This window comes from Hoplias malabaricus, chromosome 9, assembly GCF_029633855.1.
Source record: "Hoplias malabaricus isolate fHopMal1 chromosome 9, fHopMal1.hap1, whole genome shotgun sequence".
Lineage (NCBI taxonomy): Eukaryota > Metazoa > Chordata > Actinopteri > Characiformes > Erythrinidae > Hoplias > Hoplias malabaricus.
In genome coordinates this window covers 39,024,487-39,044,411 of record NC_089808.1, presented here as the reverse complement: position 1 = coordinate 39,044,411, position 19,925 = coordinate 39,024,487, and the positions used below count along the sequence as shown (strand labels likewise).

The window sequence follows — 19,925 nt, the reverse complement described above, 5'->3', positions numbered from 1 at the left end:
GCCATCAAATTCTCCAAGAAATGTTCTAACATCTAGTCTAATGTCTTCCCAGAAGAGTAGAAATTGAGTATTACACCAAAGTGGGGCAAACTGTTCTTCAGTCTCTTTGTAAATTCATATTGATGCACATGAGCCTCTGATGCACATGAGCCTGTGTCACCATGCCTCATTTTCAGTGCCATCTAGAGAGGTAGGGGTAGGGTTAGCAAACTAAACCTGGCACGCTACACTTCAGTCCCATTGTATCCAGAGACTGTGAATGTTAGTGTTACTGTAAAATCTACTGTAAAAGAGATGTTTAGATGTACGTTCATGTAATGAATTCTAATTTTATATAATCATTATATCAGAACGTTTTTATAGGTTTGTTTGTTGTGAAATTCTGTGTAGAATTAAAAACATTCAAAATACAGGGTTTTGTTTTGACAGTGACTGTGTGAGGGTTTGTCTTTATATATCTGTGATCTTGGATTTGTTGGATTTGTTAGTTTGTAGTTTTAAGGCAGAAGCCCCCCCCATTCCAGATCCACCCCCTCATACCCCAACCCTACTTTGGTCTCAGTCGGGTCTCTCCTCTGTGTAAATATTTTCCCAATAGAAATCAATAAAATAAAGCCACTGACCCAAACTATGACACAGTTTCACTCCTGTAAAGACAACCCAAGTCCTAATAATACATCAACACTCCTGAAGCTCACCTGGACCCTTAGAGTCTCAGTGAAGGGTGTGTTCACTTTATCATTTTAATGATCCAGACTTCTCCATAAGTGTGATCTATTGATCTCTCTGTGCTCAGATACAAATGCAGCTGGTGTGAGGTTGGTGGAGCTCTACAGAAAATTCCTTTTAACCAACACAGAACTATGAGTTTAAACTATACTTCCACCACTGAGCTGGGGACCTCTAGTGAAACACAGACAAACCACAACATCAGTACAATGCAGTCTAGAGGCCACAGTCTATTCTATGTATCTCTGTATCATTTTGGATTTCTCTGTTTAAACTCAGGGCCCAGTCTCTTTTGCTCTGTTTAATCTCGTAATTGCTCTCTCATGTAAACGCGAGTCCAACTCTGTGATTGGAGAGACTCAGATGAGGGGGTGGGGCAATTCTTAAGTGTCTGAACTCTACCTAAGAAGCAGAGCAGAATCAGAATGGCTATTATCCCATGATTCTGACTTAGTGTGTTTTCAGACCTATAGTTAGTTTTCTTTGGTTTGATTTAATTCACAAGATTGTTTACTTTGAGCATTTTCCCCTAAGTTTAGTTTGTTTTCACACAGTGATAAATCAAAGCGCATCAAAATGCATCACAAGAAACCATGTGAGAACGTTCTCTTCACTTATTGGTCAGATCTGTATGTGGTGGGAGCAAGAAAGTTCAGACAGGAAGAATCTCCTGTGTTGTGCAGTCATGCAGGTTTCTGTGCAATTTGACATGGAGCGATGGTTGCAAGTGCACTCTTTTATAGCACTGACAATTATCTGGGCAATATACCATCCCATAATATAAATCAAACCTTGCTACGGGAGCATTTTTAGCTGAAACCTGAGGAGTTCACATGATATTTGGTTCGGATTGAGGACTGATCACATTCTCACCACAAACAAAATACTCCAGAGTTTGTTTGGGACAAGATCAAGGCAAACTCCTCTCAAGGGTCTCGGTTTGTTTGTTTTGATCTGCGTCCAAGCGTGATTACTGCGTTCACACCTGCACACAAAGAACAGCATCAAAGGTGTAAGCGAACCAGAATCTGATTTAACCGGACTACAAAGTGCAGGTGTTAAAACGCCCTTAGTCAGCCCACTAGAAACAGACTGGGTGGTCTTATTGCACAGTGTATTGCTTGTTGGACTCAGGATCCACACATTAACAACGTGTTTTTGATCATATGTCCCCTTTAATCACCGCGACCCTGAAATGGACAAGTGGAAAAAAAAGATGAGTTGAGAGAGTTGAGATGTCTCCTTTAATTCAGATCAGTGATCACAGAGATACTTCACCCATCCCTAGCACCAGAAGGGGGAGGGAAAGGGAGGGCGGGAGAAATAGAGCAGGAGACGACCCTTTGGTTCCTGTTCTCATGTTATTAGTGACTTCAGAAAACTCCAGCCCCCAGAGCTGAGTGTAACCTCCTCATGATGAAGACTGGACTGAAGCTGCTGCTGCTGTCTGCTGTGACTCTGCTGGTTTCTGCTCAGAGGGGGAACTATCAGGACCTGCCTGAGTCATACAAAACACACATTGACAAGGCTCTGCGGGAGGTCAATGAGAAATTCACAGGGTCTCATCATGCTGCTTATGAACGGATCTTACCAACGACAAATGTAAGGGCTTGGTGAAGCTGTTAAGATTTAATTTCCTGACATAAATAGAACATACCGTAACACAGCTAGCTTACTGTATAATGTTTTATTTAATGAATAATTTGGTGCACAGAGCAATTTAAAGTAAGTAATTTTACACTTAATTTGAAGTTAGTTACAATAATATTCTGTAAAGTTATCTTCTTAAGTGTTATCATAAAGTTGAAGATTATTAAGCACTGCTTTTAAAAGATTTCACCACCTTTTCACAGTTTAGAGGCAGTGACTACTATGTAAATGTGCGTCTGATGGTCTCTACGTGCACAAAGGATAAAAATAAAGGATATGGACATCGAGAGGAATGTGTTACGCGGAAGCTTAACACGGTGAGTAAATTTAATCCAGTCTTTAACTCACTACACATTGGCTTCACGTTATTCATTTATTTATTAATCACAGTGTAAACAGAATGTGTGACGGGATACGGTCACTGTACAAAACACTTTGACACTTTGAGGCAAATTCATTATTGACCTTGATTGATTGTTTTAATTCCAATCATTTTGGAACATTTCCATTGGGTCGTTTTCTGTATAACTCTTAGATAGAGTTATGTTCAAATTAAACAGAAAAAGAAACACATGGTTTTCTTTGGACAGTGACAATATTTTTCCACAGACATTAAAAAGAAAAATACGACCAGCTGTGAGTTTCTTGAAACTCATGTGAATCACTTTGAATATTTAGTCCCTGTGTTCTGTCTTTTTTCATAAAGCCCATATTTGACTGTGTTGTGTGCAATGCGCCTGGTCGTGAACTAATCGACTGTGCCAGAGTAATGGACATCAAAAATGTAAGTCTGCATTTCATATCGAACTGACTCTTAAAATACCTAAAATAATGAAGTAATGACCAACAAATGTAAATCAAAATAAAACATTTTTGATTCTAAACAGCAGCCTGTGTAGTCAGCGCACTCATTTTAGAGACATGCTGAAAAGTGTGGCTGTTGACTAGTGAGAAGTTATGAATATGTGACTGTTCTGGTTTCAGAGAGAGGAAATTCGGAAAACGTGTTCAATATTTTATCTTCCTGGAGGTGGACATATAATGTCTTTAGAAATAGGAAAATGAGCTGAAGTTTGTGTGTCCTGGATGTGCCCCTGAAGCTGCTCTTTAAATCAGACACAAATTCACACAAAACAAAGTGTAAAATGTCTTTGGAGATATGACAATGAGAAATGGCCTGTATTTTCAAATAAAGAGCTATAAACTAACCACCATTATTCCCATTGTCTCATTTCATGTTCAAAAACTTCTGAACACCTGTAACATTTTTTTTTGTCATTAATGTAATTAATAAACTCTATCTCCAAAGATAAGTATTTGGTAGATGTTTATCTGTGCACAAACTGTTTGTATAATCCTTACTGAAAAGCATGGAATAAAAAATGGGATCCTCTGGTGCAGCTGCACATGAGCCTGTGTCATCATGCCCAATACTAAGTGTTGGCTAAAGGGTTTTAAGCCCCCCAACAGAGGGCTGGCTGTGGAGCAGTGTAACTGTGTTTTCTGGAGTAATGCAGCCCCATTCAATTATTTAGGGATGAGTTGGAACTGTGTTTTTAATTAATCCAGAAGAAGTCATCCAGCATGTGTTCTCCATTCAGTGATAGTGTCTGTTTTTAGTGTTTTGGGATCTGGCGTCATGGGTAATGTTTCAGTTTTTAAAATTCACTATTCAAAATTATTTTTAAAAACAATGTATAAATAAACATTAAAATAAATTGCATTTAGGTTTTTCGGTTTTCTCAAAGACTGTTTTGGATATATCCATTTATATATATATCCATCATGAAATTTGTCCTGGATCAGGGCCTTGTGGCGGAAGTGCTTGAGTGGTCTAATGACCCCCAGGGCTGTGTTGTCGGGAGCTATTAGCTGCCAGTAGGGTCTCCCATGGCGAACAGGTCTGGAGTGAGGATCCAGACAAAAAAGATCCGAGAAGCATCCCCATGAACAGCTTAAAAGGATTAAAGTGTACCCTGCCTGGGAGAGGGTTACCAGGACCTACCCCTGGAGCTAGGGTGAGCCTGGGGATAGTGTCCGACGGCGAGTGCCTGGTGGCCGGGCAGCTCACATGACCTATAGCCAGGTTCAGACCCGAAAGGGCAGCATGGGAGGATCATGTCGGCTCACCACCCACAAGATGCAAAGTATCTTGCCTCTGTGCAAATATTTTTTTAAATAAAATCAATAAATACTGCCCCTGACTCAAACAGTGACAGAGTTTAACTCCTGCAAATACAATCCAAAGTCCTAATAATAAAACAACAACACTCCTAAAGCTCATCTGGACATTTAGAGTCAGGAGAGTGAAGGGTGTGTTCACATTATAATTTTAATAACCCAGACTTTTATATGGAGTACACCTCTTCCCTTAAATAAAACATCAAGAACAATCCTAGATTACTTTTTAGCGCTCTGACAAAACTAACAGGCAATAAAAAAGAAATATCAAACTCCTGTTTTTCGCTAAAATTTGAGAAAATGTTGTGCTCTTACCTACAAAACAATGACAAAGTCTTTCAGTCTGGGTTTAGACCAAAAACAGTTCTAATAAAAGAAACCAATGACTTACTCCTTTCACTTTATACAGGCTGTATCTCTAACTCTGGTGCTGCTGGACCTTAGCGCAGTGTTTGATACCATAGATCATATGATGTTACTTGATAGGCTGGAAAATCTGGTAGGAATAAAAGGACCTGCTCTCTTTTGTTTAGATCCTGTTGGTTTGACTGTTATCAATTTGTTTAACTGAATAATAAATCCTCACATTTTACTTGAGTTAAATATGGTGTTCCACAAGGGTCAGTGTTTGGTCCACTGTTATTCACTCTCGATATGCTGGCACTGGGTACAGTAATCCGTAAGCATGGTATTTATTTCAACTGCTACACTGGCGACACACAACTGTATATATCAGCCAAACTTAATGATGTTGCTTGCCTACAAAACAAAACCGACTTTCCAAGAGAAATTAAAGACTGGGTGAGACTTACTTACTAGAAACAGATACTATGAAACATTCACTTGGAAATGCTGCTATTAATTTTGACAATTTAACAGTAATACCCATATATCCAGTACAGTCAAAACTGCCTTCTTTCATTTACACAATATTGCTAAAATCCAGCAAATCTTATCCTTAAAAAATGCAGAAAAACTTGTGTATGCATTTATAATCTTACGACTAGATTACTGCAATGTACTCCTGTCATTGAACATGTGCAAGAGCTCATCGTTGCTCTCTCACAAACACTGTGACTGCAGAGACTCAGATGAGGGGCCGGGACAATTCTAAAGTGATTGCACTGTACATCTGAAGTAGGTGAAATCTGAATGCTTGTTTAAGTCGTGTTTTCTGACTAAAGGCAACATCTACGATTGTGGGGAAATGCTGTCCTCTTGTTTGTTGACATTCAGAAGCTCTGCATCTTTTAAGGTGGAATGGTATGTTTCATGGGAGGGGGAAATGACTGTTGTTTGTATGTGGTGGAAGTTGTCTGTAAGTTTTAATTCACTGTTTGAATTACCACAGAATCTCATTTGTTACTCGAATTGTAAAAATTGTCTGTTTACTTTCATACAGTTAGCATTCTCCCGAATTTAGTGTCAGTTCCATCTACAGCAAAAATTAAGTCAATATTCACCTATGGAGCAGGAATAGAGCAATATCCTCATGTTAGGTCATGCTTTTTAAAGTTTGGAGGTGTCTTTGTTGTCTTAAAACCTCCAGGTGCTGTTTCTTCACCATGAGCAGAGAGAGAGAGGGAGACAGAGGGAGAGAGAGAGACAGAGAGAGACTAGCATACTGGATCAAGACCCTTTGTTTTTTTTTTTACTTTTTAACCTATTTACTTACACTGGAGCTTCGTAAACACATTAGAGTGGTTTCGAACACAATCAGACAGGAGAGCATCAAATGGTGAGGAAGCATCCTTGGAATTTTATAAAAAGTGTTTGCTACTACAGACCATGCTCATAAAGGTTGAAACAGGTGAACTCAGATGTTTTTGGGGAGGAGTTCAGGGCATCTTTGGAATGCGTATGAAGCTAAACGCCCCATTAGAGACATGAATACAAGAACAAGAGGTGCAGAACGGGGTGGAGGTGGGATCGAGTTTATCAGACACAGAAATGACGTAAGCTCACAGGGTATATATAGGGCTGAGGGGAGGCGTTTTGGCGTGGTCCTACTCCCAAAATTATGTTATTACATAACTTCAATTATAAAAATTATAACCGTGAACGTCACTTTTCGATCACCTTTAAATCATCAGATCAGTGATGACAGTGATACAACACACATTCCTAGCGCCAAAAGGGGAGGGAGGGGGAAAGGACTGGCCTCAGAAAACTCCAGCCCCCAGAGCTGAGTGTAACCTCCTCATGATGAAGACTGGACTGAAGCTGCTGCTGCTGTCTGCTGTGACTCTGCTGGTTTCTTCTCAATGGGAGAACTATAAGGATCTGCCTGATTCATACAAAACACACATTGACAAGGCTCTGGTTGCAGCCAATAAGGACTTCGGAGGTTCTGATCATGTTGCCTATGAACAGCTCTTGTCAAGTTCAACAGTAAGTAGTCTTTGTAGCTGTTATACTGCGGTCACGCCATGCGACACTCAATTTTCTTGGTCTTGCTATCAGCTTTTTTTATTCCACCTTGAATTTGGTCCCAAAATTCAAGGTGGAAAATTTGCATCCCATACATCAATAACTATCATAAAATGGCTGTAGTAGTTTTAAAGTCCCTCATTTTCTACCAATTATATAATTTTCTAGCTCTTAATTTCTATTAAATTTCTTTTTTAATTTCACTTTGAACTTTGTCATTATGTCAATATCATACATTACAGTAGCTACATTTAAATGGCTGTATTTTTTAAAAAGATCCATAATTTGTGAAAACAACCACAACCACCTTATTCAGGAAGGTCAGCCAAATGCATTTTACATTTCAAATAATTTACATACACTTTATATTTCATTTTAAAATTACAGCCATTTAAATGTAGCTACTGTAATGTATGATATTGACATAATGACAAAGTTCAAAGTGAAATAAAAAAAAAACCCTGACAGGAAAAACTTCTGATACTAAGAAAAAGAGACCAAGAAAATTGAGTGTCGCATGGCGTGACCGCAGTGCTATTATGACTGTGTGTACTATACTGTGGATAAGCTCACTTCTTAATGTTTTAACATCTGCTTCAGACAGATTCCTTCTTTACAAAAGACAGATGTAATGGTCTGTGTAGGTAAGAGTCTATTTGAAGTTAGTTCCAATTCTTTTCTGGAATAGTATCTACCTGAATGTTATCATTAGCTTCAAGTTTTTTAAACACGACTTTTAACATGTAAGGCATTCTGGATGAGTTACATTTTCTCTTTTATTCAAACTTTTGAATTGAATAAATATTTTTTTTTCTGATTTGTTCTGAAAATTAATGCAATATCAATATAATCTAAAACTACTGTTATAACATTTCACATTGCAATAGTTATCTGTCAGAAACTAACAAACTAACTAGCAATTAGTAATAAACTCAGGAGCACACAGATGGATATCAGAAATATTTATTAATAACTGTTCATCTGTGATGACAATGTTCCCCACACCACAATTTCATAGTTTAGAGGCAGTGACTACTATGTAAATGTGCGTCTGATGGGCACTACATGCAAAAAGGATGAGAATAAAGGATATGGACATCGAGAGGAATGTGTTACAAAGAGACCTAAAAGAGTAAGTTAAGTCTAGTCTTTAACTCACTACACACTGGTTTCATATTATTCATGTATTTATTAATCTGTGAGTAAACACACAGTGGGATACTGTCGCTGTCCAAAACTGAGACTTTCTTGGAGAAAGCAAAAACGTTCTTGAATATTAATGTAAGTTACTGTGAAGAGGTCTCATTCCAATCATTTTGGAATATTGCCATAGGAAAATCTAGTGTAAAAAGAGAGATGTGTTCAAATTATTCCAAAAAATAAACATGGATTTTTTTGGAGAGCGACAATATTTTACCACTGATTTTATAAGTGAAATATGACAAGTTGTGAGTTTCATGTTTTTTCAGTTTTGAAAAACTGAATATTTAGACTGATGCATTTTTTTTCTTTATAAAGCCAGTGATTGACTGTGTTGTGTGCAATACGCGTGGTGGTGGTGGTGAAGTCATTGACTGTGCCAAAATAATGGAGGTCAAAAATGTAAGTTCGCTGTATATTTTTATATCGAGCTGATAGAGTAAAAATGCACTTGATATAAAACAGTGTTATGTCTTAGCTCACTTAGTAAATGTGTTGCTCTTGATTAGTGAGGGGTTGTAAACATGTGATTGCTTTGATTTCAGAGAGAGGAAATCCGGAGCACGTGTTCAATATTTTACTTCACTGGACGTGGTCATATTTTGTCAGAGGAGGTGACATACATTTGATTATATGTGAATTATACTTTTATACACACACACACACACACACACAAAAGTATATATATATATATATATATATATATATATATATATATATATATATATATATATATATATATATATACACACACACAAATAAAAGTGAATAAAATCCAACCCAAATACATAAACACACCTAATGCCGGGATCAAACTGCACAAATTTAAACACAATGTTGTCATATCCGAAAAATTCCTGCATCGGCGTTGGGGACGAGTAACAGTCGTGTAGTGTGACATAATCAAACATTAACGATACACCACAACACCACCACGAAAAGTCTAGCCTCCCTGACAACCACTGAACTCACACAAGAACATTAATGATGATTGGTCCAGGTCAAACGTGTAGTGTTGCCAGTCTAATAGCAGTAATCTGACACGGCAAACATCACCAAAAACTAAAATATCCTGTAGTCTGATCCTGGCATAAAGCTCACCTGGACCATTAGAGTCTCAGTGCAGTGCAGTTGTGTTCACATTATCATTTTAATAATTCAGATTGATTCTTGTACTTTATAATGTATAATACACTACAGCTTTGTGCTGTAGGCTTACATCCACCATTGAACTCGTGACTTCTAGTGGAACACACACAGACTACAACATCAATACAATTTACAACACATTGTTAAGATCCATTCTATATATCTGTCATTTTTGTTTTCTCTGGTTTAGTGCTTATATTTCTCAGTGAGTGCTGTCTTTGTTTTGGGCAGTTTAACCTAGACTTTGTACTCAAACATAAATGTACTGTGATTAGACAGAGTCAGATTCAGGGGGTGGGACAAATCTAAACTGTTTGCACTCTGTGTAAGAAGCAGAACAAAATCAGAACAACTCTTTTTATCCTATGTTTTCTGACTTGGCTACAAAAAAAAACTGACAGGGTGGTCTTGTTTCTCACTGTGTGGGTTGGTGGGCTCAGGATCCTCACATTATCACATAATCATGTACATGAACAAGTCCCCTTTAACTCATCAGATCAGTGATATATCACCCATCTCTAGTGCGAGGAGGTGTGAGAGGAAGATAGAGAGAGAGAGACTGGTTTTGTGGTCTTTGTCCTCATGTTATTGTAATGCCATAGTGATCCCAAGAGCTGTGTGTAACCCCCTCGTGATGAAGCTGCTGCTGTGACTCTGCAGGTTTCTGCTCAATGGAGAAACTACCAGGACCTGCCTGATTCGTACAAAACACACATTGATAAGGCGCTGGATGTGGCCAATACAGACTTCGGGGGCCTTCATTATGTTGCTTATGAGAAGGTCTTGAACGAAAGAGTAAGTGCTTTGTGAAGCTGTTGTGACTGTGTCTCTGTACATGAGTCAGTTAGCTTCCTTTATAATGTTTTTAACATCTGTTTCTGATTTATTATTTCATTAATATGTTGGTGCACAGATCCTGAATTTCACTCTTTTGAAGAGACCTTTATAACTTGGTAGATGTTAGACTCAGTTTCAATTTAATTACAATCATTTTCAGGAAAGTTATCTCTCTGATTAAACACCATTTTAAAATTGAAGGCGATCTGGATTCATTGTAAACTTGCAACGTTCAACAGTTTTCTTCATTATTTACAGAATCTGAATTAATTTTACACATTTAAAAATAACTGTTTAAACTAATCTGGTTTAATATCGTTGAGAACATTTGAAAGTAAATATTCCTGAGAAGTTGTGAAAATTAATGCAATGAGAATAATATAAAACTGATTGAATTAATTAAAAAAAAAGTATTTAAAAAATTTATTTAAATGTCATTCTCAATGAGTGAAAATGCTCAGATTTGTTGTGAAAATGAATAGTGTCAGTAGAATCTAAAACTGCTCTAATAACATTTAACATTAACAGAATGAGCATTTTTTGTAATATTAATATTTTGTAATAATGTGGCTCAGACACTTTTCACCATCGTTTCATAGTTTACAGACAGTGACTACTATGTAAATGTGCGTCTGATGGTCACTACGTGCACAAAGGATGAGAATAAAGGATATGGACATCGAGAGGAATGTGTTACAAAGAAATCTGAAAAGGTGAGTAAGTTAAATCTAATCTTAACTCACTACAAACTGGTTTCATGTATTTATTAATCTCTGTGTAAACCGACTGTGTCCAAAGTAGAGACTTTAAGAAGGAATCAGTAACATTATTGATCTTTCCTCCAATGAATGTAAAAAGGTTTCGTTAATTTAATGTCATTAAGAACATTTCCTTTGGACCATTTAGTGTAAAATTGTCTTATGTTCAAATAAACATGTGGTTTTCTGTGGGCAGCAACAACAGTTCACCACAGATTTATGAAAAACACCTGCTGTAAGTGTCATGATACCTGTGTGAGAAATTGAATATTTAGACCCTGTGCCCTTCACTGTATAAAGGCCAGCATTGACTGTGTTGTATGCAGTACACGTGATGGAGAATTAACTCACTGTTCTGAGGATGTCAGAAATGTAAGTACAGTATTTATCAAATCAAATCAAATCAAATTTATTTATATAGCGCTTTTCACAACTGATGTTGTCACAAAGCAGCTTCACAGAATTCCAGTAAGACAAAGATTTGACTTACAAATGTAAAACCCTCAAGTGAGCAAGCCAGGGGCGACAGTGGCAAGGAAAAACTCCCCCAGCTGAGGAAGAAACCTTGGGAGGAACCAAGGCTCACAAGGGGTGACCCATCCTCCTACTGATGATGATAGTTAGTAGTCCATGAGAACTTCAGTGTAGGGACAGCTTCAAGGCACTTGGTGGTTGCTGGATTGTGGGCAGCTGGTCTGAAGCGTGGAGGAGGGTCTCGACAGTCATCCATCAATGTCCAGACAGACAGGTGGGCAGTTGTTTACTCGGAAAAATGTAAAGGGATGGAATTAGTTTTGAACTGTTTTGTGTTTGTAAAGTAGAAAATATGAAAATTTCCAGAGTGTGGCTAATGACTCCGGCAGATCTGACTATGACAGCTTTAACTAAAAAGAGAGAACCAGGAGGACACACAGACACGGGAGCATCCTGAAACACTGGCATCCCTCCGCTCCACCGTCAACAAACCTGAGTGATCGCGAGAAGTGGCGGGACGACAGCACCAGCGTCTCAGTTTACTATAATTCCCTGTGTCCATGGACCCCCCGGATCTGCCGCCTTTATCTATGGGGGAGCATTAGCTACCAAAAGATAAACTAAACAAATGTGTTTTTAGCCTAGATTTGAAGATTGCGACTGTGTCTGAGTCCCGAACATTTTCTGGAAGATCATTCCAGAGTCTGGGGGCTTTATAAGAAAAGGCTCTTCCCCCAGCTGAGGCCTTCTGAATTCTGGGAACAATTAAAAATCCAGTATTCTGTGATCTGAGTGAACGTGGAGGCTCATAATAGGAAATTGTATCTTGAAGATATTCAGGAGCAAGCCCATGTAGAGCTTTATATGTTAATAACAAAATTTTGTAGTCAATGCGGAATTTAGCAGGCAGCCAATGAAGTGATGATAAAACTGGGCTGATATGTTCAAATTTTCTAGTTTTAGTGAGGACCCTAGCTGCAGCATTTTGAACTAGTTGAAGTTTTCTTAAATTGCTGCTGGTGCATCCTGACAGTAGTGCGTTACAGTAGTCAAGCCTTGAAGTAATAAAGGCTTGTACTAATGTTTCTGCGTCCTGGAGGGATAAGGCATTTCTAATCTTAGCAATATTGCGAAGATGTAAAAAAGCTGTCCTAGTGATACTACCTATGTGTTGATCAAATGATAAATCCGGGTCAATTATGACACCAAGATTTTTTGCTGCTGAACCAGGTTTAACTGGAAAGTCAGCTAGATTTAAAATTAAATCTGACAATTTATTTCTTGCCACTTTTGGACCCAAAAGCAGGACCTCTGTTTTGTTGCTGTTTAGAAGGAGGAAGTTACGCAACATCCAGCCTTTCACGTCTTTTACACAGTCCTCTATTTTCTTTAATCTGTGTTTGTCATTGGGCTTGGCTGAAATATACAATTGTGTCTGCGTAACAGTGAAAGTGAATGTCATGGTTTCTTATAACTGTGCCTAGCGGTAACATGTATAATGTAAATAATAATGGTCCTAAAATAGAGCCTTATGGAATTCCAAATCTTACTTTAGAATAATTTGAATTTAGATTGTTTACTTTTACGAATTGATAACGTTCCGTTAAGTAAGATTTGAACCATAATAGGGCTGTCCCTGTGATTCCAACCATGTTTTCTAACCTTTCTATGAGAAAATTGTGGTCTATTGTATCGAAGGCTGCGCTTAGGTCAAGAAGCACCAACAGGGATACGTGGCCTTGATCAGAGGCAAGAAGAAGATCATTTGTTATCTTGACTAGAGCTGTCTCTGTACTATGATGTTGCCTGAATCCAGATTGGAATTTTTCATATATATGATTCTTATGTAGATATGAACTAAGTTGTTGGGCCACAGCTCTTTCTAAGATCTTGGACAGAAATGGCAAATTAGAAATAGGCCTGTAATTAGACAGTGTACTAGCATCAAGATTTGGTTTCTTGATCATAGGTTTAATAACTGCTAGTTTAAAAGCTTTGGGTACATGGCCCAGACTAAGGGATGAGTTTATTATAGTTAAAAGAGGATCAATAATAGCTGGTAGTACTTCTTTGAGCAACTTTGTGGGAATTGCATCAAGTGTGCAAGTTGTACAGTTTGCGGAGGTGATAATCTTCTCTAGTTCTGATTGTGGGAGTGGGTAAAAGGTTTCAAGTCTTTCTTTTACAGTTATATTATGTTTTATATCATTCACATCGGGTGGCAGCCAGGATGGATTTGATCCTGTGGCTTGAGTTTGTTGTCTAATATTCTCAATTTTATTATTAAAAAAGTCCATAAAATCTTTACTGGTGAGAGTTGCTGGAATTAGTTGTTCAGAACCTGCTTGATTTTTTGTAATTCTAGAAAACACACTAAACAGTGCTCTCGGATTATTTTTATTATTGGAGATCAGCGAGGCCAGATATGCTGAGCGAGCTTTAGTGAGGGCATTTCTATACTCTATAAGGCTGTCCTTCCAGGCAGAATGGAACACTTCAAGCTTGGTTGATCGCCATTTCCGTTCTAGTTTTCGTAATGTTTGTTTTAAAGTACGGGTCTTATCATTATACCATGGTGCGAGCTTTTTCTGCCTTATACTTTTATGTTTAAGTGGTGCTACCTTTTCTAAAGTAGATCGACAGGTATTTTCTAGGTAATCAGTTAGTACATCTAGGTCCATTGGGTCTGATGGAGTTGGAACTGGGGTCGATAGTTCTGGTAGGTTTTCTATAAATTGTAGGGAGGTAGATGGTTTTATTATACGCCTTGTAGAATAGCAAGGGTTCCTACATATATTATGGCTAAAACGTAGCTCATATGAAATTAAGTAATGATCGGAGATTGCTGAGGATTGCGGTAAGATATTAATTTTGTCAATGTTAAGACCTAGTGTCAGAACTAAGTCTAAAGTGTGGCTGCAGTAGTGTGTAGGCCCTGTTACATTTTGAGTAATACCAATAGAGTCTAAGATTGAGGTAAATGCCTTTTTAGTGGGTCACTTTCCTTCTCAAAATGGATATTGAAATCTCCTACAATTATAACTTTATGATTGCACACCGCTAGGTTTGTAGCAAAATCGCTGAATTCTTTCAGAAATTCTAAGTAAGGCCCTGGTGGTCTGTAAATGTTGCATAATAAAAATGCGTCCTTTTTTGTGACCGGATTTGTAATAATAGTGAAGAGAACCTCAAAAGAAGAGAAGGTGTCACATTGTTTAAGACTAATTTCTAGGGTATTTTGGTAAATTACACATACTCCACCTCCTTTGCCTGATATTCTTGGGCTATGTGCATAATTATAGCCTAGGGGGGTGGCTTCATTTAGTGCTAAATATTCATTTGGTCTAACCCACGTTTCCGTGAGACAGAAAACATTGAATTTATGATCACTTATAATATCATTTACGATGAGTGCTTTTGAGTTTAGTGATCTTATGTTGAGTAACCCAAATTTTAGTTCTGAGGTGTTGCTGCTAGGTGTTGTGTATGATTTAATATTGATTAGGTTGCTGAAACAGGCTGATTTTGTTTTTCTACTTTTACATTTAGTTCGGGGGAAAGACACAGTCTCAATACAGTTGAACATGGGTGACGCCTCAAGACAGTTCGCAGACGGTCGGTTTAGCCTGTCTGTCTGCGGCCTGGTCCCGGCTCTGGATTGTCAGCAGCTATCTACACTACTCTGCTGACTAACTAAAAGACTATGTGCTATGCTGCAAGAAAGTAAGGCAGCACCCTCCCACGTGGGGTGGATACCATCCCTACCTATAAGACCAGGCTTGCCCTCAAAACGAAACCAATTGTCTATAAAGCCCACTTGATTTTCGGAACACCACTTGGACATCCAGCAGTTTAACGCCCAAAGTCTGCTGTAAGCTTCGTCGCCACGCCGCATTGGTATGGGGCCAGAGCAGATTACGGCATCGGACATCGTCTGGGCCAGTTTAATCACCTCTGTAATATTACCCTTAGTTACCTCAGACTGCCGCAGACGAATATCATTGGCCCCTACATGAATGACTACCCTCGAATATCTCCTATTAGCTAACAGTCTATGGTTGCCACTAATATCCGGCTCTCTGGCTCCCGATAAACAGCTAACTGTTACTGCCGGCGCCCATAAAGGAGTAGCTAATTTCACGTGTCGAACAATAGAGTCTCCTATAACCAGAGCACTCTTAACAGGCTCCTCAGCGGGTGCTTCGCTGAGCAGGGCAAACCTGTTTGACACGCGAATCGGAGGAGCTTGGTGTCCCGGTGGGCTAGCTTTGGCCTCAGCGTTAGCATCAGCCTTAGCTTTCCGGCTATGACGCCGAGACGTCACCCATTCACCCCGCTGTGAGGGCTCTAACACCGGAGTCGTGGGGGTGCTAACTCTCCCTAAGGCACCCGAAGTTGCTAACACTGAATCTCGCTGTTTATCCCTTAACAATAATAAGCTCCGGATGCGCACTTCTAACTGGTCCACTTTATCCACCAGAGAGCTAACTAGCTGACACTTACTACAAACACAACCACTATCTTTATTGCTAGAGGTGGACAAGGGGGTTAAACTAAACATGCCACACTCTGAGCAGGAAAAACAGCCAGTAGTAGCCATGGAATTGCAGGTACTTACCGCTTTTAGTTGATTTTAGTAACTTACACCAAGAACGTTACTCCAGGGTCCGGTGGCAGTTTGAGTGCCTCTGTAATGAATATTCCTGCGGAGACAATCTAAAAGATGGATCTATGGATGATTAGTAGGTTATAAAAACAGATATAAATATAGAAATAACAGTGGAAACGAGTAAACAGGAAAACCCGAGCGATCAAAACAGCTTCCAAACGGGTACAGAAACAGCCAAAAATCTGTTATCTGTTTTATATCGAGCTGATACAGTAAAAATGCACTTAATCGACTGAAAATCCTAAAAATTTATGAAATGACTATCTACGGCAATTAAAGATAATGCACTAATTGATTCTCACCTGCGCTCTGTGTAATAACCTCACTTACATTTGAGACACAGTAAATGTGTTGCTCTTGATTGGTGAGAAGTTGTAAATATGTTTTTTTTTTTCATTGTTCTGGTTTCAGGGAGGTGAAATCAGGAACATTTGTTCAGTTAAACCACTTAAACAATTTAAACAATTTCACTACATGGAACCTGGACATCCGTTGGCCTAAAAACCTGGGGATAATAAGCAGGAATTTGGATGTTTTGGATGTGTCTGACTCTGAGCTCCTGAAGACCTAACCCCCAGCTGTTCCCCAGACACTGCTACTCAGAATGTGTGAAATCTTTGAGCTTTGAGCTCCAGAGAGCCCAGTTCTTTTACAAAATTGACTCTTCTGGACAAATTATTTGTTTATATTTACATTTACTGCATATCAACATCCAGTTTTTTTTCCAGTGTTTTGTTCTCTATACTGATAGAAACAGGAGCACTGATACCTAGAAACACATGCAGTGAAAAACTGTGTCTATATTTGTGTCACACTTTAGCCTTGTTTCCTGTGTTCCCGTTTTTGTTTCCGTGTTTCTTTAGCACATGGTTGTTTTTGTTCCAGTCTCCTCCCTTGTCTCTGTCTTAGCCCTGCCTTAGTCCCACCTTGTCATTAATGTTTCCACCTGTGTCTCCCTTGTAATCCTGCCCCCTCGTTATCTTACCCAGGTGTTGTCTGTGCTCATGTGTATTTATACTCCCTTGTTCTCAGTACTCCTTTGTCTGGTCTTGTGTGTGGATGTGTGTTTATTTGTCTACGTCCACAACTGTTTTCTGTTTGTTCCTGCTTTGTTTTGTCCTGTTTAGTTCTTTGTATTCTAGTTTGTGTTTTCCTCGCCCTCCCCACCTTCATTTGAGATTATATGTTGTTTTAGGTTTTGTTTGTTTTAAATAAAGATTACTTGTTATATCCGGCTCATTCCTCCCTAAACTGTGAAGATTTTTCACCAATATTACACTAACAGACACAGTTTTTTAATCAAATACTACATTTTCAATGATGAAGAATATCACACAGTTTTTCTAATGATCAGTGACATGTTTCTAATGCAGCAGATATTTTTCGTCATTAAAAGTACAGTTAACTTTTACAGAGTGAGGATGTACAGAGCCGTCACTTCACAAGGCTAAAACATGAACGTCATGTTCCTCATAATAATATTGGAAGACACTTTGGTCTACAGTAGCACGTTGCCTTTTAAAATATAATTCTTTTTAATGATTATTTCTTTTCTGTAACCTGTGAAATTTCAGAAAAACATGAAAGGTCCATGAAGCACCCTGATGGAAAATGGGAGAGAGTCCTATGGGTAGTATTCAACAGTGTCTAACAGTCGTCCGATACCAACAAGAAGAAATAACAGTAAGTGTGTGGTGCAATGCCCACAAAGTTTTGAAGTGAAGCGTGCATGTTGAGCTTGGCCAGATCTGGAAACTCCTGATGCAGCTGATGAATACCAGTAAATGAATAAGTCTGATAGTTGCAGAAGAACAAATTGTAGTGTAGGAGGTGATTGGAGAGGCAATGGAGAATGACTTTTGGGTGACTTCAAAGAGATCCTGGAAAATAATCCACCAGCTCTGGAGGAGAAGTGGGGACACTGTTCAAGCTGTGCTGAGCATATTATCAGGCTTAATCAAGACATATAAAGTGTAAAACGTCTGGGATATGGGGTGGGGTTTTTTTGTCATGCACGTCCTCAGAAAATAAACGCTACATGTACACATAGTGCAGTACAGGTGTAAACAGTAGGGGGCAGTGCAGGCGATCAACAGCATTACAATGGCTGGAAGTTTTGAAGAAGGCTGTGTCAGAGCCAAATCTGCAATTACTCATGTCTTTCTCTGGGCTGCCCTCTAGTGGGAGCCTCCAGTTCTGTCCATAACAGTAAGGCATGGTGTGCTTATCCAAGCTGGGATTTTTAACTTGGCATTCACATTTTCGACCACTGTTTCTAAATAATAACCTTTTACTCTCTTTTTCACAGAATAATTAAATACCGGGCCTGAGCACCTGAATGTTCATAGAAGCACAAATGATTGGATAAATGTGTTGTTCATTTTGCAAATTATGGTAAAGAGCTAAATGATAAAAATGAGAAGCCCATAGTTTGAAGGTGACTCAAAAACCAAACACTTATCACTTATGCTTCCTAGATTAAAAATACTGTAGAACTTGTAAATTGTGGAATTAGTGGTTGTGCCCTTGGTTTTCTCACGAGTATGGGGTCATAAGGCTGCAGGGTTACTGAATAGTGTCATTAAAGCCTTGGCCTGTGATTCGACCTGGTGCTGCTGCAGCATGATGTGGCTCTGGGGTTAATTATCAGAAGTGTTTGGACAGTCTGTTTGCCTTGGGTCTGCCATCGCCACTTCTGCAGAACTATCTTCAGCCTCACTGAAGCACTCCAAGCTATCAGTGCAATCATTTAACACAACCACAATGTGTTAAAAGCACATGTCCTGCTGTTTTAACCAAAGCTGTGCCACATGTACACACAGATGTTTACACGGTTTTGAAATAACTGATGAACAAAGATATCACAGCTTTGAAGAAAAGACTTGATCGAGTTTCCTTTTCTGCTTGTGCTGCACTTTAAACACATGTTGACCTTCAATGTTATTTAACCATCACAGGAACACTAAAATATTTCTGAAAATGATTTCCTGTCCATATCTTGAATTAATCAGTTTATGCTCCATAGAGTGGGTCCCCTTCATGGGGGGAGCCATGTTTAAAATAGATTTAGTTCAGAATCTCTGATACGACCAAGCCAATAGTTGTCTGTACAATGTCTGCTTCATTATCTGAAATAGAGTCATTGCAGTAAATGAAAGACCCCTCCCCATCTTCATTTCTGAAAGATTCTGCCCCTGCTTTTTGATTGGTCAGGGTTTACTTTCAGCCAAAGGGGTGACAACTAATTTTCTTAACTACACCTAGTTTGAAAAAAAAATTGTATGATTCACTAAAAGCATCATGTAAAATGTTAACAGGTTTATCAGCTGAATGACTTACATACTGTGTTTTACTCAGATCTGCCTTTAGCTGCATTTCATCATCACAGGTGTTTACTGCCTTAAAGGCTAAGCACCAGCTCTATGAAAGTGTCAAACAAATAAATACAGTGGAATTTGAGTTCCTAACTTGTGTTTATTGATAGTCAGAAAACATGTTATTTCTTACTAATTCAAGGAATAAGGTTTAAAAGACTGTTCCCCCCCAACGGCGTTCGGAAACTCTAATAGGCGTCTTGCCTGTGACGTAGATGGTGGACAACAACTCTAGAAGCTGCACTTAATTTAATGCAAAATGACGAAAAGGTGTGTTGTTTTTGGCTGCAATCATTCAATGTACAGTGGGACATCTGTGAACAATTGGCCCAAAGATCCCAAAATATCCAGAAAATGGACTAAACTTGTCAACTTTAAACGGGCACTTTGGAAAGGACCCTCCGCTCACTCCGTTATCTGTAGCTCATTTCACTGGCGCTTTTCCAACAATATGGGCATGTAAGGACACCAACG

At 38.7% G+C, this 19,925-nt stretch overlaps 1 protein-coding gene and 1 long non-coding RNA gene across 4 annotated transcripts; both read left to right on the top strand.

Moving 5' to 3' along the window:
- The first annotated feature begins 2,137 nt into the window (after positions 1-2,137).
- LOC136706973 (uncharacterized) lies at positions 2,138-3,657 on the top strand. The gene is made up of 4 exons (XR_010804184.1): positions 2,138-2,331; positions 2,583-2,696; positions 3,086-3,163; positions 3,364-3,657. It is a non-coding gene; the product is annotated as an uncharacterized lncRNA (long non-coding RNA).
- Positions 3,658-6,765: 3,108 nt separating this feature from the next.
- On the top strand, positions 6,766-17,774 carry LOC136706971 (cystatin-like protein). Of its 3 annotated transcripts, XM_066680761.1 has the most exons (8): positions 6,766-6,951; positions 8,009-8,122; positions 8,509-8,592; positions 8,736-8,804; positions 10,000-10,134; positions 10,776-10,889; positions 11,235-11,306; positions 17,652-17,774. In XM_066680761.1, the coding sequence occupies exons 1-8, from the start codon at positions 6,766-6,768 to the stop codon at positions 17,670-17,672; spliced, it is 795 nt and encodes a 264-aa protein (XP_066536858.1). In that variant the 3' UTR covers positions 17,673-17,774. The 3 variants fall into 3 exon arrangements, with proteins under 3 accessions (XP_066536858.1, XP_066536857.1, XP_066536859.1); XM_066680760.1 differs by lacking the exon at positions 17,652-17,774 and having other exon boundaries at positions 11,235-14,864; XM_066680762.1 differs by lacking the exons at positions 8,009-8,122; positions 17,652-17,774 and having other exon boundaries at positions 11,235-14,864.
- The last annotated feature ends 2,151 nt before the right edge of the window (positions 17,775-19,925 follow it).